The sequence below is a fragment of the Nerophis ophidion genome, linkage group LG14, assembly GCF_033978795.1.
Source record: "Nerophis ophidion isolate RoL-2023_Sa linkage group LG14, RoL_Noph_v1.0, whole genome shotgun sequence".
Taxonomy (NCBI): Eukaryota; Metazoa; Chordata; class Actinopteri; order Syngnathiformes; family Syngnathidae; genus Nerophis; species Nerophis ophidion.
In genome coordinates this window covers 36887745-36913789 of record NC_084624.1, presented here as the reverse complement: position 1 = coordinate 36913789, position 26045 = coordinate 36887745, and the positions used below count along the sequence as shown (strand labels likewise).

At 39.9% G+C, this 26045-nt stretch overlaps 1 protein-coding gene across 4 annotated transcripts in view; it reads right to left on the bottom strand.

The window, feature by feature from the left end:
- The window catches only part of mib1 (MIB E3 ubiquitin protein ligase 1), a 117353-nt gene that overhangs the window by 7586 nt on the left and 83722 nt on the right, over positions 1-26045 (bottom strand). For 2 of the 4 annotated variants that reach the window (XM_061920566.1, XM_061920567.1), the window contains exons 13-19: positions 12395-12527; positions 11464-11550; positions 10975-11133; positions 6768-6949; positions 4078-4267; positions 1945-2023; positions 1-130 (exon numbers count right to left, since the gene is read on the bottom strand). The exon at positions 1-130 is cut by the window's left edge and continues 17 nt beyond it. In XM_061920566.1, the coding sequence (XP_061776550.1) occupies positions 1-130; positions 1945-2023; positions 4078-4267; positions 6768-6949; positions 10975-11133; positions 11464-11550; positions 12395-12527 (960 nt within the window). The remainder of the gene's footprint in view (positions 131-1944; positions 2024-4077; positions 4268-6767; positions 6950-10974; positions 11134-11463; positions 11551-12394; positions 12528-26045) is intronic. The other 2 variants (XM_061920568.1, XM_061920569.1) reach the window with 1 other exon arrangement.

The following is a 26045-nucleotide window of genomic DNA, read 5'->3' as shown; positions in this document are numbered from 1 at the left end:
TCATCATCATCATCATCATCATCTGCGGCATCATCCTCCATACCTTTCCCTCCGCAACAAAGCACGAAAGGGGTACGGCGTTCCACCACAGCCCGGCACTGTACGCACTTCTTCATGAGGCTGGCACAGTCTGGAAAGAGCAAGGCAGTGGAGTTAACACCTTTGTGGATAACCTAGAACTTACATTTACATGCTAAACCATGCTAGGGACAAACTGGAAATTTAAAGTATAAAGATGTAATTAAGAATAAAAAATAACGCCATAAATTTAGAGCATACAACACATTTTCAGAGATAAAACAGAATAAATGTTTGATGTCAAAAATAAAAAATAAAAAAACATTTTTGCCCATGGCATTTACTCGGTTTATAAAAATGTTTCTCCTGAATTACAAGTTTTTTACTCTTATACAGTGGTTTTCAAACCTTTTTCACTAAGTACCGATTCAGAAATAAACTTGGCTTTCCAAGTACCACAATCATGACCAACATTAAAAAACAGCAGCGTAGTGGGCTTCAGTATCCATTAAAAATAAGGCAGACAATATATTTTAAATATATTTAATATTGTTGGCCATTGTAACATTACACACAGTTTGAACAGTAACACTGTGTGTGAATATAGCAAAATACAACACTGTACTTTATTCGAGTCATTTTTTTGGCGTACCAATAGATGGAGCCCTTGTACTACTAGTGGTACACGTACCACAGTTTGAGAACCCCTGCACTTGCACCATTATTTTGTGTTTAATAAATATTTTATCCCTAAAACATTAAAATGTTTTTCTCTCAGAACATCGTAGGGAGGCAGGGAGGCAGTCAAGCAACATATTTAATTATTTTATTTTTTAAATCTGTCCTGTCAGCTTGTTACTCTTGGTGTCTCCTTGCCGCTCAGGTATATCATATTGTCTAAAAATGCATTATCCCATCAATAACGTGACATCATAGCACTCGCGCCGCAGTGTCAGGCAAGCACACATCAAGTGCGCGCTCTTTTAGTCAATTAGTGCGCGAGGAATATATTTATATATATATATATATATATATATCTACCGTATTTTCCGGAGTATAAGTCGCTCTAGAGTATAAATTGCACCTGCCGAAAATGCATAATAAAGAAGAAAAATTCATATACAAGTTGCATTTTTTGGGGAAATGTATTTGATAAAACCCAAAACCAAGAATAGACATTTGAAAGGCAATTTAAAATAAATAAAGAATAGTGAACAACAGGCTGAATAAGTGTACGTTATATGACGCATAAATAACCAACTGAGAAAATGCCTGGTGTGTTGACGTAACATATTATGGTAAGAGTCATTCAAATAACTATAACATATAGAACATGCTATAAGTTTACCAAACAATCTGTCACTCCTAATCGCTAAATCTGATGAAATCTTATACGTCTAGTCTCTTACGCGAATGAGCAAAATAATATTATTTGATATCTTACGGTAATGTGTTAATAATTTCACACATAAGTCGCTCCTGAGTATAAGTCATACCCCCGGCCAAACTATGAAAAAAACTGCGACGTATCGTCCCAAAAATACGGTACGTACGTACGTGCACGCGTGCACGCACGCACGCACGCACGCACGCACACACACAGCCCGACCCCCAGCCAAATTGTTTTAACCCAATGCGGCTCCCAAGTCAAAAAGTTGTCTGCTCTGCAGTTGCTGGTTTAATTGTGTGCTAAATGTGTTGAAATATTTTATTCTAACATCATACTGTGTGTTTTTGTGATTTTGAGCCAGTGCCATTGCATCTTACTATAATGTTTGTAAATCTGACCTGCGAGTCGGTGACTTAGCATCATACTGTATGTTTGTAAATCTGACTAGTGGGTCAATGTCTCCTTAACCTCAAACATTACTGCACGTCACTGTTTACCACCACCACGGTAACAATGATGACAAGTTTGTAACTTACTCTCACAAGCGCACATGTGGCCGCAGGGCTGGAACAATACCGCCGCCTTTTTGTCGGAGCACACAACACACTCCTCGATCTGTAGATTACACATAGACGAACAATTACTAAAAGTTCATGTTATGTGAATAATATTGTGGCAACTGTCTATTGGGCTATTACACAATGGAGGGGAGTTGGACGGCAGGGTCTTTACATGTTTCTCCGCTAAGGACAGGGGTTTACGAAGATCCAAAAACCACGCGCTAAACAGCGTGTGAAAAATACTAAATTGTGTGTACTATTAAAGGGTGCATTGCGCATGATCTACTCATACTGCGTGTAAAATTAACAACTAGCGAAGATAGACCACCCTATTTAAGTGAGGTTGTTGTTTGTACTACGTGGTTTGCACCATGGAAACACTCATTTACTGCACACTCATATTTTCATGCTCCTAAATGTGGCGTCTTGCTGTTTTCAAACATGTTTAATGTGTATGTTAGAATCTGCAGTGTATCTACAAAGGAACCCACTTTTATAGGGCACTAAAAATGCCCCCAATAAAATCGCGCCCGTGGAAAACGCTGACACTAACTACGAGCGTCAGCAAAAAAATGCAATTGTAATTAGGGCTGGGAAGTATACTGGTATTACATTTAACACGGGGTATTTTAAAAAGAGGTACATATTAGAGACAATACCGCCATACTGGTATCTTGTAATGTGCCTTTGTTACAGCCGTTTGCTCTTTTCTGCGACATTCTCTTTCGTTCAACCCCATCCCTCACGAAAACACAACAAACTTTTCCAAAGAGTATAGCGCTTCGATGCCGACTTTTCGACGCCCGAGTGATGCAATACTTGGGTCACTGATTGCATTTAGCTATTGGTGAGTGACACCAGTTTTATTTACACATTCACTAGTTTGCTTGAGAACCTATATCTCTCTTTGCAGTGCCTTTATCACTAATCACATCCGTCTATGTTGTTAAGTTTTGTTAGTGACTTAGCACAGCAGCTAGCGTTAGCACTTCCTTGTTGCTAGGTGTGTGCCGTGTCAAATGTTTAGCTACTTCTTGGCTTGAAAGTGCCTCTCTCCAAAGCCCATGCGGACTAATCTAGTGTAATGTCTTGTCTGGGTGGCTGAAGAGTAGTTTCAAACTGAACAGCCAGTCAGCGAGTAAAAGCTCCATCTATCCCTGTGCACAAGTGTGAGGCTATAAACCTAACGTTTATACATAAGAACAAAATTAACAAAAACAGCTTTGACATAGTAACTGCTAACTAATTACTTTATAAGTATAAACATATATATATACATATACATATGTATATATATATATATATACATATACATATGTATATATATATATATACATATGTATATATATATATATACATATGTATATATATATATATATACATATGTATATATATATATATACATATGTATATATATATATATATATACATATGTGTATATATATATATATATATATATATATATATATATATATATATATATATATATATATATATATATATATATATATATATATATATATATATATATATATATGTCTCCCAGTATGTGCGGGAGTCAAAGCATGGCCCCTACCACTGAGAAAGCCCCACCCAAAACAGTAACTGTGGCGCCCAGGAAACAAGGGGCCATATTTTTATTTTCGAAAGCCAATATATGGTATGTTGAGCTGCGGCACGGGCACCTCCTTTCTCCCAGATAATTCTGCGCAACTGCCAGTTTGCATATTTCTAGAACTTCTAAAAATAAACACAAACAGCTCCTAAGACCAGTTTCAGTCTTGATAAAAATCAAACTGCGTGTGCTAAGTAGTTAAGATAGAATTTTCTCGAACCAGTATTGTGGGCATTCGGAAGATCAGCATATATTCTGCATATTCATGATAGACCTGCCAAATTGAATGCGCTCTTTATTTAGCTCATTTAAGAGACGCAATAATGCACAAGCTTAATAGATTAGCTCTGTGTGCGCTTTGCACGTGTTAAAATAATACACGCACAACTTTAATAAATCAGGCCCTGGGTGGGCAAAGTGCATAAGAAACATGATCATTAAAACAACATATTAGACAATGAGGAGCTTTTGTTGCTCCAGTGTGTATGTGATACCTTAGTCCGTGACTGGACCTGATCTTTGCAGATAAGACACTTCTTGACACGTGGTGAGCAGAGGGAGCATGTGGCGATATGTCCGCACGGTCCGAAGAGGGTGTCTCTCTTCATGTCGGAGCACACCATGCACTCCTCCAGCGACTCCATGTTACAGTTCAAAGATGGACTGCGAGTGCCCACCGGGCCGCTAGAACATGACGGGTTAGAAATTCGACTTTGTTAAGAGAGTATGAGAAGATTTATAGCAAGAAACACAGTCATTGCACGGTAAAAATTAAGCTTGTGTTTCTGTTTGCCACCTTTAGGCTAAAACATGTGTTTTCTGTTGTGGTTTCAAGGTGATTTAATGTCATTGTCTGCTCTCATGCTGACTTTCATGAAATAAGACAAAAATTAAAATTAATACATTATTTCAGTGGTTCTCAAACTCATTTCACCAAGTACCACCACATACTAACGCAATAATGACCTACATTAAAATACAGTAGCGTAGTAAGCCTAAGTATTTATTAAAAACAAAGCAAAGGTTTTATTTAATATCCTTGGCCACTGTAACATAACACACAGTTTGTACAATAACAGTGTTTAAATAAAGGAAAATAAAACACTGTTCTTAATTCAAAATGAATTAATTATTTAAGTCAGGGGTCTTAAACTCAATTTACCTGGGGGCCACTGAATGCAGAAACTGGTTGAGGCTGGGCCGCAAGAAAATATTTCTTAAAAAGTCTAACATGCACTTTTTAATGAACTCACCTTCTATGAATGGCTTTCCCGCCCTAGCAACATACTTGCCAACCCTCACGATTTTTCCGGGAGACTCCTGAATTTCAGTGCACGTCCCGACAATCTACTGGTGCAACCATTCTCATGAATTTGTCCCAATTTTCACCCGGCCGACATTATTTAAGGCTGCCGTGACTGCACTGCCTTTAACGTCCTCTATAACAGTGGTTCTCAACCTTTTTTCAGTGATATACCCCCTGTGAAAATGTTTTTAATTCAAGTACCCCCTAATCAGAGCAAAGCATTTTTGGTTGAAAAAAAAAGAGATGAATCAAAATACAGCACTTTCTGATTTATTAAATTGTATAACAGTGCAAAATATTGCTCATTTGTAGTGGTCTTTCTTGAACTATTTGGAAAAAAAGGTATAAAATAACAAAAACTTGTTGAAAAATAAACAAGTGATTCAATTATAAATGAAGATATTTACACAAAGAAGTAATCATCAACTTAAAGTGCCCTCTTTGAGGATTGTAATAGAGATCCATCTGGTTTCATCAACTTAATTCTAAACATAAAAAAAAAAGAAATCTTTAACATCAATATTTATGGAACATGTCCATACAAAGTCTAGCTGTCAACACTGAATGTTGGATTGTCGTATTATTTTTTCACAGTTTATGAACTTACATTCACATTTCATTGAAGTATTGGTCAATAATATATTAATAAAGGATTTATGAATTACTGCTATTTTTTATAACAATTTTATAATAAATCTCACTTGCCCCTTGACATACCTTCAAATATCTCCAGGGGTTGGCGCACCCCCTAGAAGAGGACTACTGCACTACTACATGTCATCGCGCACGCTTTTACATCACACAACCAATGTGCCGGCTCTGTAACATTTTGTATGAGACTTGTGCAGAACAACGTCAGTGGCTGCAAGAGGTACTTGTTCAACAGATATACGGGTCACACTGAGGGTGGCCGTATAAACAACTTTAACACTGTTACAAATATGGGCCACACTGTGAACCGACACCAAACAAGAATGAAAAACCCTTTTTGGGAGAATTTCCACACCCTAACACAACTTACACACAAGAGAACAAAATCCCAGAACACCTTGCAGCCCTGACTCTCTCTGGTTACAATATACAACACCTCAACCGACGCAAGTAGGGAGGGTGGGGGGGTGGAGGGTTGGTGGTGTGTATATTGGAGCCTGGAAGACTCAGGGCTGCATGGGATTCTGGGTAATTGTTCTGTTGTGTTTATGTTGTGTTATAATGCGGATGTTCTCCTGAAATGTGTTTGTCGTTCTTGTTTGGTGTGGGTTCACAGTCTGGCACATATTTGTAACAGTGTTAAAGTTTTTTTTACGGCCACCCTCAGTGTGACTTGTGTAGCTGTTGATCAAATATATCTTGCAACAAGATACGTGCGTCTTGCATGGCCAGATGCAACATATAACTGGGCTTGCACGCTGCCAGTTCAGGATCTAGGGGGCGCTGAAGGCAGTGCCATTATGTCACCCCCTGAATATTGTTGATATGGTATAAATCAGCGGGGGCTTCGAGAGAATTGGTGCCCTGAAATTTAGGGGTCTCCCGGGAAAATTGGGGACGTGGGCCAGTATGACGCTGTCAAGCGCCGTTCATATTAAACTCGTGGGCCGCACATACATTAAATTGTCATATCAAAGTGCGGGCCGCATAATAACGTCTCCGAATGTTTGAGACCCCTGATTTAAGTGATTATTTGGCGTACACTAGATGGAGCCCGTGTACCACTAGTGGTACACGTACCGCAGTATGAGAGTTGCTGCATTCCTTTATAAGGCAGTATTTCAGTAGTTCAATATAACCGCATATGGTTTATTACCGCAGGTGACAACGGTTACATATGGAATTAGCTTAGTTAGCTTAGAATGAATTCCATCAGTGTCCATTTACCTGCTCTTCTCTTTGTGGCATTTGGCAAGCGCTTTGCAGAGGCTGGGGTCAGGACACAGGTCCAAAGGGGATTGGCCCTTCTTGTTACGAATGGTCAGGTCGGCTCCGTTGGCAGCCAGGAAGCAAGCGATGGATGCTGCGCTCTTCTTCTCTGCCCCTTGGGTGCCTAAGCCCATGATTAACTGCAGACAAACAAACCAACGGGAGGTGAGCAATGAGAGACACACGGATCTTCTGATGCTAAAGACTTATGTCTCCAGTTTAATCCGGTGGGGTCGTATGATCCGTGTCAAATCACCAAGCAATTATCCAATCAAAGTCATGTTCTAACAAGCCTTTCCGGCAGTGTAGCTCCATAAGCCCCACCTAAAATCTCATTATCCCAAGATCCCCCTCTATTCTCAGTTAGATGGCCCAGCTCTGAGGCTGACAGTCGTCAGCATGTAGCCAATGGAGCTAATTCAATTCTCATGTCTGAGAAGGAGGCGCGACAGGAGAGCGACCCAACTGAACACCTCAATTAGGCCTGCTGTCTGACTGCTTTGACCAGGGGAGGTGCACCAACCATGACAGAGGAGAAAGAAGAAGTAAGACGCAGGCTGGAAGTGGCAGATAAGTTCTGTACCTGCAGGTATGTATACAAGCCTCTAAATCACCCCTGTGGCAATGTGTCCCCTATACATGTTGCGTTAGGCTCCCCAGAGATGAACTTGTACAAGCTGTTGTTGAGATGGTTGTATGAAATGCTTGACTGCCTCCCTACAAGTGTCAGGCTGTAGTCTTGAGTGATGGGCTAAGTAGTGTGCAAGCAGTGGTGCAAGACAAAGGGAGCGCTGAGCACAATTGTGTTTCAGATCCTTAAAACCAGCACGGCATTCCTGTTATATACAGGCTATTTGACTAGAATTTGGGCAGAACAACCTTAAAAACAGGAGAGCATGCCTGTCACAGAGGCTTTGCAATGTAGAGTCCTTCACAATGATAATCTTTTCAGTATCATTTTGCAGCAGATTCTTAAAAACAGCATTAAGTTTTTGTTAGACTGAAGATCTTTGACTTGTGTTTGTGCAGTAGATTCTTAAAAACAGCAGAGCATGCCTGTCACAGAGGCTTTGTAATGTAGATTCCTAAAAACACCAGAAAGCCTGGGTCATATTGACAATCATTTTAGTAGCATTTTGCAGCAGATTCTTAAAAACAGTATTGTTACAGTCGATTCTTCAAACCTGTACTAAAGATGTTTAATTCGCATGTTGGCATTAGATCCTTAAAAACAGCAGAGCGTTCCTGTCAGACAGACACAACGGTGCTGGAACGATTTTGGAGCAGATTCCGAAAAAACTGCATGTCCTTTGACTAGCTTTTTTTTGCTGTACATTCTCTTTTTTTTATTAATCAATCCAACAAAATAATACAATTCCAATTCCAAAACCAAACCCGTCCCAGCAACATTCAGAATACCAATCAACAGACCAATTGAGAGGACACACAAACATGACACAAAACAATCCAAAAGTAGTCAAACAAAAGTGAATATTATCAACAACAGTATCAATATTAATAAGAATTCCAACATAGCAGTGATTAGAAATCCCTCATTGACATTATCATCACAGCCATTTATTTAAAAAAAAAAGAAAAACATTAAAAAAATTAACAACAGTGTCACAGTGGCTTACACTTGCATCACATCTCATAAGATTGACAACACATTGTGTCCAGTATTTAACACAAAGATAAAATAAATCATATTTTAGGTTAAAGGCCTACTGAAATGAGATTTTCTTATTTAAAGGGGGATAGCAGGTCCATTCTGTGTGTCATACTTGATCATTTCGCGATATTGACATATTTTTGCTGAAAGGATTTAGTAGAGAACATTGACGATAAAGTTCGCAACTTTTGGTCGCTAAGAAAAAAGCCTTGCCTGTACCGGAAGTAGCAGACGATGTGCGCGTGACGTCACGGGTAGTAGGGCTCCTCACATCCTCACATTGTTTATAATGATAGCCACCAGCAAGTGCAATTCGGACAGAGAAAGCGACGAGTTCCCCATTAATTTGAGCGAGGATGAAAGATTTGTGGATGAGGAAAGTTAGAGTGAAGCAATAAAAAATAAATAAAAAAGGTGACGGCTCTATGCGACGGCAGTGTGAGCGATTCAGATGTGTTTAGACACATTTTCTAGGATAATTCTGGAAAATCCCATATCTGCTTATTGTGTTAATAGTGTTTTAGTGAGATTATAAAGTCATACCTGAAAATCGGAGGGCTGCGGTGAACGCCAGTGTCTCTGAGAGAAGCCAATGGAGGAGCCAAGATCACAGCTGCCTTTTTAACAGCTACAGTAGGAGGTCGCATAATCCACTCAAGTCTCCGGTAAGAGCAGACCTAATATCACAATTTTGCCATCCAAAAACTTGCTGGTTGACATAGAGAAGCATGTTCGCTTGACAGCTCTGTGTTAAAGCTTCACAACAAACAAAGAAACACCGGCTGTGTTTCGGTGCTAAAGGCAGCTGCAATCCCCCGCTTTCCACCAACAGCATTGTTCTTTATAGTCTCTATTATTAATTGAACAAATTGCAAAAGATTCAACAACACAGATGTCCAAATTACTGTGTAATTATGCGATGAAAAGAGACGACTTTTAGCCGTAAGTGGTGCTGGGCTAATATGTCCGCTACAACCTGAGAAGTCACAAACACGCGTCATCATACGCGTCATCCTTCTGCGACGTTTTCAACAAGAAACTCAGCGGGAAATTTTAAATTGTAATTTAGTAAACTAAACCGGCCGTATGGGCATGTGTTGCAATGTTAATATTTCATCATTGATATATAAACTATCAGACTGCGTGGTCGGTAGTAGTGGGTTTCAGTAGGCCTTTCATTTAATATTTAAAAGGAATTTAAATATTAGATCCCATATTGCAATATATGAGTCATTATTATCTAAACTAAATACAGTTTTTTCTACTGATATCATCTCCATTGCTTGTGTATACCAGTCAGTATGAGTTGGACATCAACACCTATCCTTTTTTTTGGCATTACCCTTTGTGTCATGATGCATATTGAAAGAAATACATTTTTACTCTTTGATGACACGTTACTAAATTGATGCAGATCACCAAGAATACAAATTTGCAGTGTCATTGGGATGTTTATATTTAGGAATGTGATTTACCCTGAATTGATTAACGTGGATCCCGACTTAAACAAGTTGAAAAACGTATTCTGGTGTTACCATTTAGTGGTCAGTTGTACGGAATATGAACTGTACTGTGCTATCTACTAATAAAAGTTTCAATCAATCAATCAATCAATCAAGCAATCAATCAATCGCTTCTTTTGTTGCTTTCAACCATTGCTCTTATATTCTCCGATATTCCCACAATAAATGAACAAGAGTTCCCTCAGCTGCCCGACACTTGATACCTAATTTGCTATCTACTGCACCAATTTCTAAGAGCTGAGAAGATGTTAAATTCAATTTATTCAAGATCTTAAATTGACTCAGCTCATTTTTTAAGTTTCTGTAGATTCTTAAAAACAGCTGTGCGCTCCTGTCATATATTTGACTAGCATTTTTGGAGCATATTCCCAAAAACTGCAGAAATATCCCAACATACTGCAGATGTCTGACTAATATTGGTGGAATTAATTCCTAAAAACAAGTAAAAACGGCTGATACACTGAAAATGTTTGACTGGTGTAGCAGTAGATACCTAAAAACAGCAAAGCACTCCAGTCATATTGGAAATTGTTGACTTGCGTGTTTGTAGACGGTCATTTAAAAGCAACATAGTTCTTTTGTATTGAAGATCTTTGACTAGTTTTTTTCTGAATGTACCGTATTTTTCGGACTATAAGTCGAGGGTTTTTTTTGTGAGACTTGGCCAAACTACTAAAAAAATAAATAAAATAAAAAATATATATATATATTATATATATGTATAGTTTTTTTTTTTTTTGTTTGGCCGGGTCTCACCCCCTGCTGGACTGTGGAGAAGACTGCGACTTATAGTCTGAAAAATACGGTATTACTATATTCATACTAAAATTTTTGAAAGTTATGGCAAAGCATTGCATTGACAACGATACAAAAAATTAATAGTGGCACCTTTATGATTTGTGAAGATGAGCTCCTCAGAACAAATAGACTAGAGTAGACAGGACACTTTAAATGCCAAGTGCATGTATACCGTGTTTTTGGAGGGCTCCCAGGGCTCTACTTTGCTGACATCCTGCATGTCCTGCAGCTGCCGCAACTGGGACAGCGTATGATGTCGCAGTGCCTCGTGAAGCGGCGTGTCCCCGTCCTTGTCCTGCACGTCCAGCTTGGCTTCAGCTCGCACCAGCAACTGTCACATGCACACGCACACACATACCAGGAACAAGGAACTCTTTCAGCCACCATCATTTTTTTATGGTACACTGTGAAAGGCCATAAAGCCAGTTTACACATTGCTGTTGGCAATGTTTCACTGTTGCAAGGGTTACACTACAAAATACCATTTTTATTGAGTCCACAAGATGGCAGAGTTGTAAACTCAATGCAACTTCACTGTGGACGGCTTGAAGCAAGACTGCCTCAGAGATTTAGTGCACTAGTGTTGCACAGGACAGCCACCAGTACTCTGTTTGACATGGTTGGACAATTTAGAAAATAATTAAAGGAGAAGATGTCTTACTCTGACAATCTGAGTGTGCTGACGCTCCACTGCCAGGTGTAAGGCTGTCTGCTGGTTGACGTTCTGGATGTCTAAGCTGGCATTGCCCTGGGAAAAAGAAGACCAAAAAAAATGAATCGTTAAATAAATATGACACACACCCACAAAAACTTTTAATATGGAAAATAATGATTGAAATTTGTGCAGGCTTCATCTACCATGACAGAACCATCTGTGTTTTTAACCTTGTCAACCAAGAGAAGGGCAAAATAATGTAGGCATACATGTGGTATTATTACCAAAATTGCTAACTCCTCAGCTGAGAAGATGTGCAGGGAAGCTAATCATTGTGATCAGGCTTTTAATTAATTCTGCAAGAAATAAGAATGCCCTGGCTGGCTGCCGGGGAATCTGCAGTGCACCTCGCACACTCGCTAAATAGAAAGCTGAAGCATCGCAGCGAAACAGCCCATTGCAGAGAATTATGGAAGGGGGAGGTGAGGCTTTCCCCACTACAACCGCATGTGGGGGACATTGCAGCTAAAGTTTCGCCGTGCACCTTAACCTACATAACACAGCCGCTGCTTAGTCAGGTGACTTTTGCAGTAAACTCCTGTAAGTCTTTGGGGAATTAAAAATGAGGAAGGAGCCCATGAAGCTATGATTGCATTAGTAGTGGAAGGAGGTGGCTTAAGGTATGTAGCCTGGCAGCCTTAAAAAAAAAACCTGGAGCCCCTATGAACCGTATGGATATAATAAAAAAATGGCAGTTAAAGCAGCTAGGAAGAGTCTATAGCTTGCTGGCTCCAGGGAGTGAAGTAGCTGTTTATGTATTGTACAATCAAATGAGCCAGACGTGCTACAGAATGAGTTGTCTTTTTCTAATTTACTTAGAATGATGGGTCGCATCTGTTGTCAGCCATTCACATTAGTGAGACTTGCTTGTTGTTACCTGATGGACTAACAGCTCCGCAACCTCCACGTGGTTGTTGAGGGCCGCCAGGTGAAGTGCGGTGTAGCCGTCGTCCTTCTTCTCGTCTACAATCCAAGGCCTTGGCAGTTTGGAGAGCAACACACGCATTGCACTGCAGAGAAGAAAGTTTGACAAGAGTGAGTGATAGGGCACCACCAAAGAATGGAAAATCCATTCAAATCAATCTGACCAACCGGTCTAAATTAGCGATATCAGATGTCAAAATTACCGGTAATTTGATTGGGTCTGAATATCACACTGAGCAAGGTGGTGTACACACTAGAGATGCGCGGATAGGCAATTATATCATCCGCAACCGCATCACTAAAGTCGTCATCCACCCAAACCAACATTTTATCAAAATCGCAACCGCCCGCCCGTTGTTAAAACCTTTACCACTCAAATAACTATTTTGAACCGTTTCACAGAGTAAAGATATTTGATGGTGCTCATCCAGTTAACGAGAACAAGGGCATTCTATGAAGCCAATGCCTTTGACGCCTTCTACAACATGTACAAACTGCTTGCCAGTCTAGTAACATGTTGTAGGCAGCTTTCGCAACTACACGTACACGACTGCAACACATACTGGGTGACACAGAGTACACTGATGGTTGTGATATAAACAATTTTAACACTCTTACTAATATGTGCCACACTGTGAAGCCACACCAAACAAGAATGATAAACACATTTCGGGAAAACATCCACACAGTAACACAACATAAACGCAACACAACAAATACCCAGAATACTTTGCATCCATGACTATTCCTGACTATATTTTACACCCCCGCACCCCCAACCCCGCCAACCTTACCAATGAACGTGGGTCATGGATGCAAAGGATTCTGGGTAATTGTTTTGTTGCGTTTATGTTGTGTTACTGTGAGGATGTTCTCCAGAAATGTGTTTGTCATTCTTGTTTGGTGTGGCCTCACAGTGTGGTGCATATTAGTAAGAGTGTTAAAATTGTTTCTATCACAACCTTCAGTGTACTCTGTGTCATCCAGTATGCCTTGCAGTCGTGTGCATGTGTCCGCGGCGGCTACATACAACATGTTGCTGGACTAGCAAGCAGTTTGTACATGTTGTAGAAGGCGTCAAAGTCAATGGCTTCATAACACGCCCTTATTCTCGTTAACTGGGTGACCAACAGCAGATGTTCGCGAGAATGTTTAGCAGCTCCTATTGTCTTCTCTACTTTGAGACATGGGTCAAAATGGCTCTTTGAGTGATAAAGGATGCCGATCCCTTAACTACGTATATTAAATATTCCCGAATGGTTCAACCACCACCCGCCCGAATCTAATTAAAATCTAGTTATTCGTCATGTCACCCGCCCGACCCGCGGTTTATCCGCGCACTCTGCGGATGAGACAAAAACCGCAAATCTCTAGTAGACACACAATGTATCGAGCACGGTTTTTTTCTTAAAGTGACAGTCATCGAGATTTTGAGGGACACAGTATTACATGCATCGATACTTAGTTTGATCCATAATTACAGTATTATTTAACTACTATTTCCAACTTTTTAATGAAATAAAAATAGAACAATATACAACACTTTGACTAATCATAATTAGGAAGTGAGGTATATCATAAGTCATACTTTGTTTGTTTTTCCCTTGCATTTTTCTGTAAATAAAAGGTTTGGACATAATTTTCATATGTGTGTAAAAGCGCATTTAAGGAAAGGGCATATTTTAATGTACAACACATACAGCAATTATTCCCTGCTGTTTGATGACAACGGATTTCTGCAAAAATATAATTATTTTATGCGGGAGTGTTTCATTAAAAACACCAAGAATGACAGTAAGATCACCAGAAACATTAATCCTTTACTCTGTCCAAACCAATCAAAATTGGATAGAAATTAAAAACAGGGGGGAAGCCATTTTTCACTTTGTGAACCACAAAAGTTACTCTCGTTGGGAGGTAAAAAATGGTAATCACACAAGAATTCACTTCAGTATCTCCTCTTGGGAAAATACACTCACACACACAGAGGGGTGGAGGAGGACAACAACAGTTTGTACAGTGTTGTTTAACTGAAGTGCCCTGATGTGGTATAAATGGAGCTGTTGTTTCTGCTCCACTGAAGGTCATTTGGAGGGTGCGTGCGGCAAAGAAAGAAAGCAAAACGAAGGAAGAGTCTGAGGACGCTTCAATGTCATAGAGCAATACAAATTGTAGGCCATAAATACGTAGACTGGAGTTCATTGTTCTTATAGGACGGTAGTAATTACATTGTGATTACAAAGACAAACTGTGGGAATAAATGAACACTGAACTAAAAAATAAGTCATCTCAAAATGCAGAAACCTTGGGAAAAATACCATAGTTTAAAAGTCTGGTCTCAGATCTCATCTGTGAGTAGGGACACGCTGTACCTTCAACAAGCATTAAAGCAGCAATGGAGGATCGTCAGCAACACTTCTGACCTTGATTAATCCCTAAGAATCATGCGGGGTATTTCGTTCAACTGCGACAAAAGAGGAGGTCCCAGATTCTACTCTTCATCATTTGTATGTGCATTGGAGTGTACACAAATGGGGAGAGAATTGGGGTGCATGTCAATGAAAAATGAAATTAGTTCAAGAAAAAAGGCTTGACATGTTTGCAGGATGGTTGGTTTTTAGGTGAGGTGAAAAAAAAGCTTCATCAGCATGGGCTCATGAGGGAGGTGCAGGAAGAAGCTTGCAGCGAGGCAGGGGGGCCGGCACAAGGCATCTCCGTGCGGACTGAGATGTGTACATGTAGCTGCTATACTGCTGCAGTGATGAACAGTGCAGCACTGCAAAACTCTCGCTCTCTCCTTTAAAGGTTTATGCACCTGCATTGCTTGCAGCCACCTTCAACTACATAATGCAGGTGGGCTGGGGGCTTAAAAACGATAGGATAGCCACATACCTCTTGCCTCATCTCACATTCATAATGTGTCAGGATCGTTACGGAGAACTATTTGTTTGCATACTGTAGTTTTAATCTCATGGGAGGAGAAGACTTCTTTAGTAATTCAAACTGCTGCGCTCCCGCTGAGAAGGACCTTCTTACCCAGGAATTCGACAAGGAAATTATTCAAGAAAAGACCTTGTCACTTTAGCTTCGCGCCCATCCATCCATCCATCCATCCATTTTCTAACACTTATTTCCTTTTGGGGTCGCAGGGGGCGCTGGCGCCTATCTCAGCTACAATCGGGCGGAAGGCGGGTACACCCTGGACAAGTCGCCCACTCATCGCAGAGCCAACACAGATAGACAGACAACATTCACACTCACATTCACACACTAGGGCCAATTTACTGTTGCCAATCAACCTATCACTAGGTGCATGGCTTTGGAAGTGGGAGGAAGCCGGAGTAACCGGAGGGAACCCACGCATTCATGGGGAGAACATGCAAACTCCACACAGAAAGATCCCGAGCCTGGGATTGAACCCCGGACTGCAGGACCTTCGTATTGTGAGGCATACGCACTAACCCCTCTTCCACCGTGAAACCCAGCTTCGCGCCCAAAGCTAGAAAAAGAAAGTGGTCCCTCGTGCTTGCACATTAACGAATTTAGCCGAGACAAGGATTTTCCAAACTGTTTTAGCTTAGGATCAATATTTGAAATTTGGAATCCGGAACAGACTAAAATTAATCCTGTTGCTGCTACATTAGCTCATAATGTACATAAATGAATGATAGAGAACAAAGCAGGCAAACATTACTTTGGTACAGGTGTAGGTACAAGATTTTTGAGTGCAGACAAAGTTTTCTTTGGTTAAGAGAAGACATAGGGAACACAATTGATCTGTGGTATTAGCACTGCCGGTGGTATGCAAGATCCATCTAGTGGCATACATATGAAATATTTGTAAAAAATACAAATATATTATACAAAGGTTTCCTGAAAATGAATTAAAATGTAATGAAATGATCGTATTTTCTGGACTTCAGAGCTCACCCAATACATTTTAGGGATGCATTATACAGTATATACGTTGTGAATTGAGGTATTTGCAAAAATAGATTCTGTAAATGTTTTAGATATCTTAACTGTTTCCGAACGGTATGTAAAACACGGCAGTAAAATGGGTTGTCAAACAAAACAGACGTCATCGTCATTAACCCACAAGCTGCGGAAACAAGCTCTCTAATTAGCTAAACAGACTCAAACCCTTCACTGTGATGTATTGGTGAGTTTACTGAGGAAAGCGTGAAACTGAAACAATCCATAAAGAATCCAGTTGTAAGTTATTAATCTAACACAAATACTTGTAAATGCGTTAACATATTGGCTAATGCGAATGACGCTAGCGTCATTAGCATTATGATGGCATGTACAAATATGCATGAAAACACTTCTACAGACATCACATATGAGACAGTTTAGTAAGTATAAACAGTTTTAGTTATAGTGTAAAACTTACAAATGCTGCTTGGAGTTATGAATGAAGAATGCATACGAGTAGAAAGAGTATAAGACTGAACAGCAGTTGAAAGCACTAAATGGAAGGACACAGCAACACCTGCAGTGAGAGAACTCGTCCAAAAAATAGCGCAAAAGCAAAAACCAATAGAACACCTTGTTAGTGTATTTTTTTTAAACTATTTGTATAATAGCCTGGGCTTCAGTGAAGAAAAGTCCATACATTAGCTGCACCATTTTATAAACCGCAGAGTTCAAAGTGTAGGGAAAAAGAAGCAGCTTATAGCCTGGAATTTATAGTAATGTTTAACTTACCTCGTTTACCATAAGCCAATTACCTGCAAATGCATGTTAGAAGCTAAACCGTCACAGCAAGCAAAAGTAGCAAGACGGCGGTACCATACTATACATTTAACGTCGGGCTGAGAATGTCACAGTACATGGCTCACAATAACGCAATGCTGCGACAGGGGTGAAACAATAAACAAACAAGGAAGTAACGATAAAAAAAAGTTTGTAGCGACTGAAAAAAACAACTGATAAGCGGCCTTAACGTGTCGATAATTGTATCATAAGGGTAAATATCGCCATAGTTTTCCATGTTGATATACACAGTATAGTCACACCCCTAATTTGAGGTGGTGATAGATTTTAAAAGTATGAGAACCATTGGCATAAAGTAGGGCTGGGCGCCATGGCCTTTTTTTCAATAGCTCGATGTTTTTAGGCCATATCGCGATACACGATATATATCTCGATATTTTGCCTTAGCCTTGAATGAACACTTGATACATATAATCACAGCAGTATGATGATTCAATGTGTCTACATTAAAACCTTCATGTCCATGCTGCATTAATACAAACCCCGTTTCCATATGAGTTGGGAAATTGTGTTGTGATGTAAATATAAACAGAATAAAATTATTTGCAAATCCTTTTCAACACATTTTCAGTTGAATGCACTACAAAGACAAGATATTTGATGTTCAAAATCATATTTTTTATTTTTTTTTTGCAAATAATAATTAACTTAGAATTTCATGGCTACAACATGTGCCAAAGTAGTTGGGAAAGGGCATGTTCACCACTGTTACATCACATTTTCTTTTAACACTCAATAAATGTTTGGGAACTGAGGAAACTATTTGTTGAAGCTTTGAAAGTGGAATTTTTTCTCATTCTCGTTTCATGTACAGCTTTAGTCGTTCAACAGTCCGGGGTCTCCGCTGTCGTATTTTACGCTTTAAAATGCGCCACACATTTTCGATGGGAGACAGGTCTGGACTGCAGGCGGGCCAGGAAAGTACCCGCACTCTTTTACTACGAAACCACGCTGTTGTAACACGTGGCTTGGCATTGTCTTGCTGAAATAAGAAGGGGCTTCCATGATAACGTTGCTTGGATGACAACATATGTTGCTCCAAAACCTGTATGGACCATTCAGCATTAATGGTTCCTTCACAGATGTGTAAGTTACCCATGCCTTGGGTACTAATACACCCCCATGCCATCACAGATGCTGGCTTTTGAACTTTGTGCCTATAACAATCCGGTTGGTTATTTTCCACTTTGTTTCGAAAGGCCACAACGTCAACAGTTTCCAAATATAATTTGAAATGTGGACTCAAACCACACAACACTTTTCCACTTTGCATCAGTCCATCTTAAATGAGCTCCGGCTCAGTGAAGCCAGCGGCGTTCCTTGGTGTCGTTGATAAATGGGTTTGGCTTTGCATAGTAGAGTTTTAACTTGCACTTACAGATGTAGGGACCAAATGTAGTTACTGACAGTGGTTTTATGAAGTGTTCCTGAGCCCATCTGGTGATATCCTTTACACACTGATGTCGGTTTTTGATGCAGTACCGCCTGAGGGATCAAAGGTCCGTAATATCATCGCTTATGTGCACTGATTTCTCCAAGTTATCTGAACCTTTTGATGATTTTACGGTCCATAGATGGTAAAATCCTTAAATTCCTTGCAATAGCTCATTGAGAAATGTTGTTCTAAAACTGTTTGAAAATTTGCTTACAAATTGGTGACCCTCGCACCATCCTAGTTTGTGAATCACTTAGCATTTCATGGAAGCTGCTTTTATACCCAATCATGGCACCCACCTGTTCCCAATTAGCCTGCACACTTGTAGGATGTTCCAAATAAGTGTTTGATGAGCATTCCTCAACTTTATCAGTATTTATTGCCATCTTTCCCAACTTCTTCATCACGTGTTGCTGGCATCAAATTCTAAAGTTAATGATTATTTGCAAAAAAAAATTAATTTTTTATCAGTTTAAACTTCAAATATATTGTCTTTGTAGCATATTCAACTGAATATGGGTTGAAAATGATTTGCAAATCATTGTATTCCGTTTATATTTACATCTAACATAATTTCCCAACTCATATGGAAACGGGGTTTGTATATGCTCATTTTAAACTTTCATGCAGAGAGGGAAATCACACTAAGTCAATTGACCAAAACTGTATTTTATTAAATAGTTATTAAGCAGTCGCACAAACATTCATGTCATTTCAAAACAGAAATTGCAAGAATGTCAGAGACATTTTAAAACAAGCTGTAAGTGCACCTTTGTGCACGATGTCACTAAGATTACATATCAAAACAACACTAAATTAAAGTGCACTTTTTGTACAGAATGTCACTACAATAGTAAAAACAAATAAAGTGTGCTTGTGCATGATATCACACAAGATATTTCAATAAGTGTCACATAAAAATGACCTGCATATCAAATAGTGTATCTCCTACAGTGTTGATGTGGAAATTGTTGCTCCGGCATTTTGTGGGTGTGGCACCGAACGGAGATGTTGACATGCAGTTTCAAGCACTCTTCATTCTCTAGGGCGTGACTTTTCAAATGATGCTAAAAATGAGCAGTGCTGCTACTTTTGGTAGCAACGCTTCTGCCGTATAAATGTTCCCACATGTTCTCCCGCTTGAAGCCAAACCACCGCCAGACGATGGACCCTGTGCTGTTTTTCTTGGGAATAATTCTTCCTCCATTTGTTACCAGATTCGCACCTTCCCTCTCTTGTATTACCACTCACAACACAGCTGATGTTACCCCTGCTGCTGCCTCTCTGCTCGGGGAGGGCGTGTGACGTTGCATGCGTGACGTATGTAAGAAGGTGCGCTTGTTTTAAGTCTCTGTGTGAAGGAGCGACAAGAAAGAGGAAGGAACGCATGCAGTTTAATGCCCACAGCTAAAAGCAACTGTGTGACAACGTATACTCGAATATCATGATATAGTCCTTTTCTATATCGCACAGAGAAAAACCCGCGATATATCGAGTGTATCGATATATCGCCCAGCCCCAGTATAAAGTAATAAAAAAATATATATTTTGAATGGCTTGGTGCTCTGGAGACAGGAAAGAGCCTTCCGCAAATTGTCTCCACAAAGTTGGTGTTACGTGCGGGGGGTCGCAACGTGCTATGAGGTTCATTCCCCCGGGATGCAAACGGACTATTCTGGACAGGACGTGCAGGTAAGAACATTATTTATTTGTTGAACTCAAACAAGTACCAAAAACTGAAAACAAGCCAGAGGAAAAATGTGCCGATGACACTTGAACAAACGCTAACACTTAGCACAGGCAAAAAGACAAGGAATACTCACGTAACTGTGGCATATGCAAACAAAGAATCCAGGCCGACTGACCGGCAAAGGCAGGCTTAAATAATGCCTCTGATTAGTGCTCGGGGAACAGATGAGCGTCCCAAACACCAATCAGAGGCAGGTGAAAACAATAAGTAGCCAAGGTAACTAAACAAACTCAATGGTGCACAACAACAGGAACTAAGGGAGTCCAAAACTACCAGAAAATAACAAAAACATGATCCGGGCCACAGATCATGACAATTGGAAGCACAAAATTGTCCAAAATATATTCTTAAGGAGAGGAACTTAGATAAAACAGGAATAACGTAGTCTATTCCAAGATTTATTAGTTAATGTATTAAATTTCATGATATTACCACAAAACCAGGGACGCAATGATCTTTGTGACTGCAAGATGTTTCTTAGTAAATATAGAAAAAGGTATAGAAGTGAAACTGGGTCACCAAGGGAGAGATCTGGACAAGCCCCTTGGGAAAGCTCCACAGAGGACTGTCTTGGGCCACCATTTGTCATTGACCATGACGGCGTTTGTCATTGCATACTAAGAAAAAGATCCAGGTTTGTGTCCACAAGTGTCAGGGTCGACGTGGTCCGTATGCCTATGGTCTGTCTGACAGCCTATCTGTGTGCTGGTTCAGCGGCCGTTATTACAGCAGGAAGTGAGAAGTGACAACAATGCGGGCACGATGGAGGGGGGCAGCAAACAAGCAGACTGAGATTAATGGCCGAGTGAAAGCATATGGCTTCTCTGATGTAGGGTACGTGTTTGGCATACTTTAATTCATTTACGATGTCCTCGTGCGCGAGCAAGGTGTTTGAAATTATACACAAAGAGTCGCCACCTGCATTTGCAAAGTACAATTTGCGATAAAGTGCATGATTGTATTTAAATTAATGTAATCCTGCATGTATAGAGAATCAGATCTATCAAAAGCGTAATCAAAGGGAAATAACCAACATCAAGTTAATAGTTGACCTTGCAGGAGTAAATAAACAATCACTTGGAGTGTCACTTTCTCGTAACTCTTACTACTCCAAATGTGGACGTATGCAAAAAACAACATACATCAGCCTAAACTGGATAATTTGACCTCAAGATCTTAGTTTCTTTGCACTTGTGAAAGACTCGATATAGCATAAACAAAATGGCTTGAAAACATGACCACAAACTCTGTAATATGTATGCCAAGCCAGTAGATGGTGATATCATTTAGGCAAGAAACGCGAGCCACAAACTGTTCAGCTGCTACCGCTTTGATTGTGACATTTAAACCCATACCACCATTTTCAGCATTTTAACAGTAACACTATGATTGTAAAGCACTTTGATAACTAAAATACAAGTAAGGCTTATACATCCATTTTTATACTGCTTATCGCTTTCGGGGTCAGCTGCACTCGGGCGGAAGACGGGGTACAAGTCAACAAGTCGCCAATGCTAATGATAATTTCAAACAATTTACCTCCCATCCCCCACTTTATCAGGGCCATCCAATGGCCATTGTCCACTCCACTGTTACTGTGGACATGACCTTAGACAAACGAAATCAAGGCGGGTCGCTTTCAAGTCAAGCCGGGAGACAAGAACTAGACTGTTTCTGCTATGTAAAAGACTTTTCATAATCAAGCCGCGAAGAGAATAATTTCCCGTACAATGTGACCTTCCTCTTGCTGCCTGTACCTGAGGCTGCCGGGTTTGCCTGCTTTTATTGAGGATTATTAGCATAAACCAGTGAAGGAAAGGAAGGGCGACAAGTATATTTTCTGGAGCAGCTTTTTCTTGTGATAATCAGTCCTTTATCCATGCCTTGAACGTTGTTTTGCAAGCAGCCAAATAAATTGTGTGATTTCCGTGGCTTCACGGTGGAAGAGGGGTTAGTGCGTCTGCCTCACAATACAAAGTTCCTGCAGTCCTGGGTTCAAATCCAGGCTCGGGATCTTTCTGTGTGGAGTTTGCATGTTCTCCGCGTGAATGCGTGGGTTCCCTCCGGTTACTCCGGCTCCCTCCCACTTCCAAAGTGGGGATAGGTTGATTGGCAACACTAAATTGGCCCTAGTGTGTGAATGTGAGTGTGAATGTTGTCTGTCTATCTGTGTTGGCCCTGCGATGAGGTGGCGACTTGTCCAGGGTGTACCCTGCCTTCCGCCCGATTGTAGCTGAGATAGGCGCCAGCGCCCCCCGCAACCCCAAAAGGGAATAAGCGGTAGGAAATGGATGGATGGATTTCCATGGTACAAGTAGGTGAGGGTATGTAAAGGCTAAGCTTTAATTAGCCTTAAATCACCTGGTGATATGGGATGTCCTGATTCATTTATGAATAGGAGGTGGGAAGTCAGAAGGGTCTAATTGCGTGTTAGCATCCCATTGGTTCAGGATGGCCCAATTACTTCTCATGCTACTGTCTTTCTGTACTTGATTCTACACATCATCACTTACAATTCAGCTCTATGTATGTGTCCATCTTACTGTTCTGTTTTTCTTATTCTGATTCTTCAGAGAAATAGGGGGCAACTTAAATACATTTAATCTGTTGATTCTTTAAAATGAGATTTGACCCCCATATGCTCCCCATTCTATACTTTGAAGAAAATAGCATACTGCACTGTGCAAGTCTTCGACTTGTTTTTTTTAACAAAAGCATCCCTACTACTAGCAGTAACGACAATCTCAAACAAACAAAAAAACAAACAAATAGAAGAAGTTTGAAGCTAAAGTCATAAAGAAGTTTCTTAAGCGCAAAAAATATGACTAAAGTGGTAAAGCTGTATTTTAGTTAAGATTTTTTTTACTTTTTATTTTAGCAAAACATATTGTTATGCAAAATGTTTTTTTTTGTCACTTATTAACGAGTCCCTTCTTATGAAGTGTTAATGTTTTAGTACTGATTTTTCAGCCTGACCTAAGCCTACTATTTTTGTGTTAAATAACGGTAATAATCTTTGTGAAAAACATATGGTTGTGTATCATTTGACAAGGTTGTAAACTGTAAGTGGCTTAGATATAATTACATAATTCGATAAAATCAAGAGTAAGATTGCTGATTCATTGTTAATATTTAAGTTGGCCCAGGCACCTCTGCAAGTGGAAAATTTGGGCCTCGAGGTGAAGAAGTTAAGAACCCCTGCTAGAAATCACAAATCGCTGAAGCAACCTATTTTTGGTCTTCTTGCTGCAATCAAGAATTTGCATTCACAAAACGGAGACATTCTGTTCAATACACACACATTGGCAGAGGTGGGTAGTAATGCGCTACATTTAGTCTGTTACTTTTACAAAACTTTTTGGAAAAACTGTACTTGTTTGGTACTTGAGTGGTTTTAATGTAGCATATCCTTTACTTTTGCTTAAGTATTTTTGTGAAAGAGAAATGCTATTTTTAAGTTTCATTCTGATTGTTACATGTACTTATATCAAAATCATTTATTATCTATTGATTAAGGCTTGCAAAGACTAACCATTTTTTCAGCCAGCCTTCTTCCGGCAGGCACTGCCACATGACTGTGTTTCGCCAATCCAATGTAAGTTTTATGGACGTTTGACTTGATTCCACCAATCGAACGGACCCTGGCTAGGAAATAAGGTATGATAAAATAGAAAGCTACTTGTTTAACAAGTTTTATAATGTTCCCAAAATAAGACAATTTAATTATGTGACAGGTACTCTGGCTTCCTCCCACGTCCAAAGAAATGCACCTGGGGGATAGGATGATTGGCAACACTAAATTGGTCCTAGTGTGAGAATGTGAGTGTGAATGTTGTCTGTCTATCTGTGTTGGCCCTGCGATGAGGTGGCGACTTGTCTAGGGTGTACCCAGCCTTCCGCCCGATTGTAGCTGAGATAGGCATCAGCGCCCCCCGCGACCCCAAAGGAAATAAGAGGTAGAAAAAATGGATGGATGGATGATAGGACATGACATCAGCACATCCTCGGCTGTTTAAGACCATTTGGTAAGCAGAAACCTCCTAAACTAAAAAGCCATCTTTTTGTATGTCTCTGATGATCCTAATAACCACAACAACACTAAACATCAGTGGAAATGTGTACTTGTTTATTAGATCCGGAGCTTGAACATGACTAACACTGGCTTATTAGCATATAGCTTTCTCTTCTTCTATTGTATTTATATTCTAACTTAGCTAAACAAGCTGAAATTACCACAATAAGACCCTGGTGTACGAGAGGCACACTGGCCAACAGTCACATTACAGATAGGAGCATGGAAACTAGAACTTTATGTGTAGCTTTGAAAATAGAAGAAACTGAGTTTTTTGACAAAACCGACTAATTTTACGCATAGAAAGGTACGGACTCTAAAAAGTGACATGACGTCAAACAAGGCAGCAAAATTCTTCAATGATTACTTTCAAACTAGTAAAAAGAACATTTATATAATGTGCTATCATCTGCGTCAGTAGAAATGTTTACATTTCAGCCAACAAGAATTCAATTTCCAACAAGAGAAAACGAGCTGCAAAAAATTAGATATGACTTTGTTTTACACACGTACGCTGACATAAAGTACAATTATAGTCCAAGTACCATTAAAAAATAGCTACTTAATAGATCAGAAGTTACTCACAAGTTACTGAATACTTTGCGGTTTTTTCACAGAATACTTACTTACTCAAGTAATTATTTTGATGACCCCTTTTTACTTTTACTTGAGTCATAATATTCTGAAGTAACGGTAATATTCCTCGAGTACAATTTTTGGGTACTCTACCTACCTTTGCACATTTGGCCCGGCTATGCTGGAGTATCTTACGTTGATTCGTGCACATGGAATACTATGGTATGTTGTGTATTTGTTTGGTAATGCAGAGAATATTATGGCCCTAACGGATGTTAACCTAAGCTTCACCATGCCGCTTCACATAAATCACTGGCAGAATGGTAAAGGTTCTGCGTTTGCATCTGACTGTGTCCTTAATAACTAGGAGGTTAAAAAAAACATGTTTTGGTGAAAGTTTGTTTTTTCTTAGTGTGGGGATGACCTATATAAAATACTGAAATTCAACTCTAATCCTCATTTTGTCCAGCAAGCAGCTAGCAGAGGTGGTTGACAACAGTCTTTCTGGTGTGCCAGCTTGTAATTGGCATTTGAAATGAACTGAAAAAGTGTGCTAGGGGACAAAGCGGTAAACAGAAAAGCAGAGGGACGTTGTACTAGGGCTGGGCGATATATCGAATACACTCGATATATCGCGGGTTTGTCTCTGTGCGATATAGAAAATGACAATATCGTGATATTCGAGTGTATGTTCTCACGGAGTTGTTTTTAGTTGCGGGCATTACACTACAGGCTTTCCTCACTCTTTCTTGTATCTCCTTCTCACAGAGACGTATAATAAGCGCACCTTCTTACATACGTCACATACTGTCGCGCGTGCAACGTCATACGCTCTCACGGAGCAGAGAGGTAGCGGCATGGTAAAGTTAGCTGTGATGCTAGCGGTGCGGTGAGAGTGGTAATACGAGAGAAAGAAGTTGCAATTCTGGTAACAAATAAAGGAACACTTAATTCCCAAGAAAAACAGCACAGGGTCCATCGTCTGGCGGTGG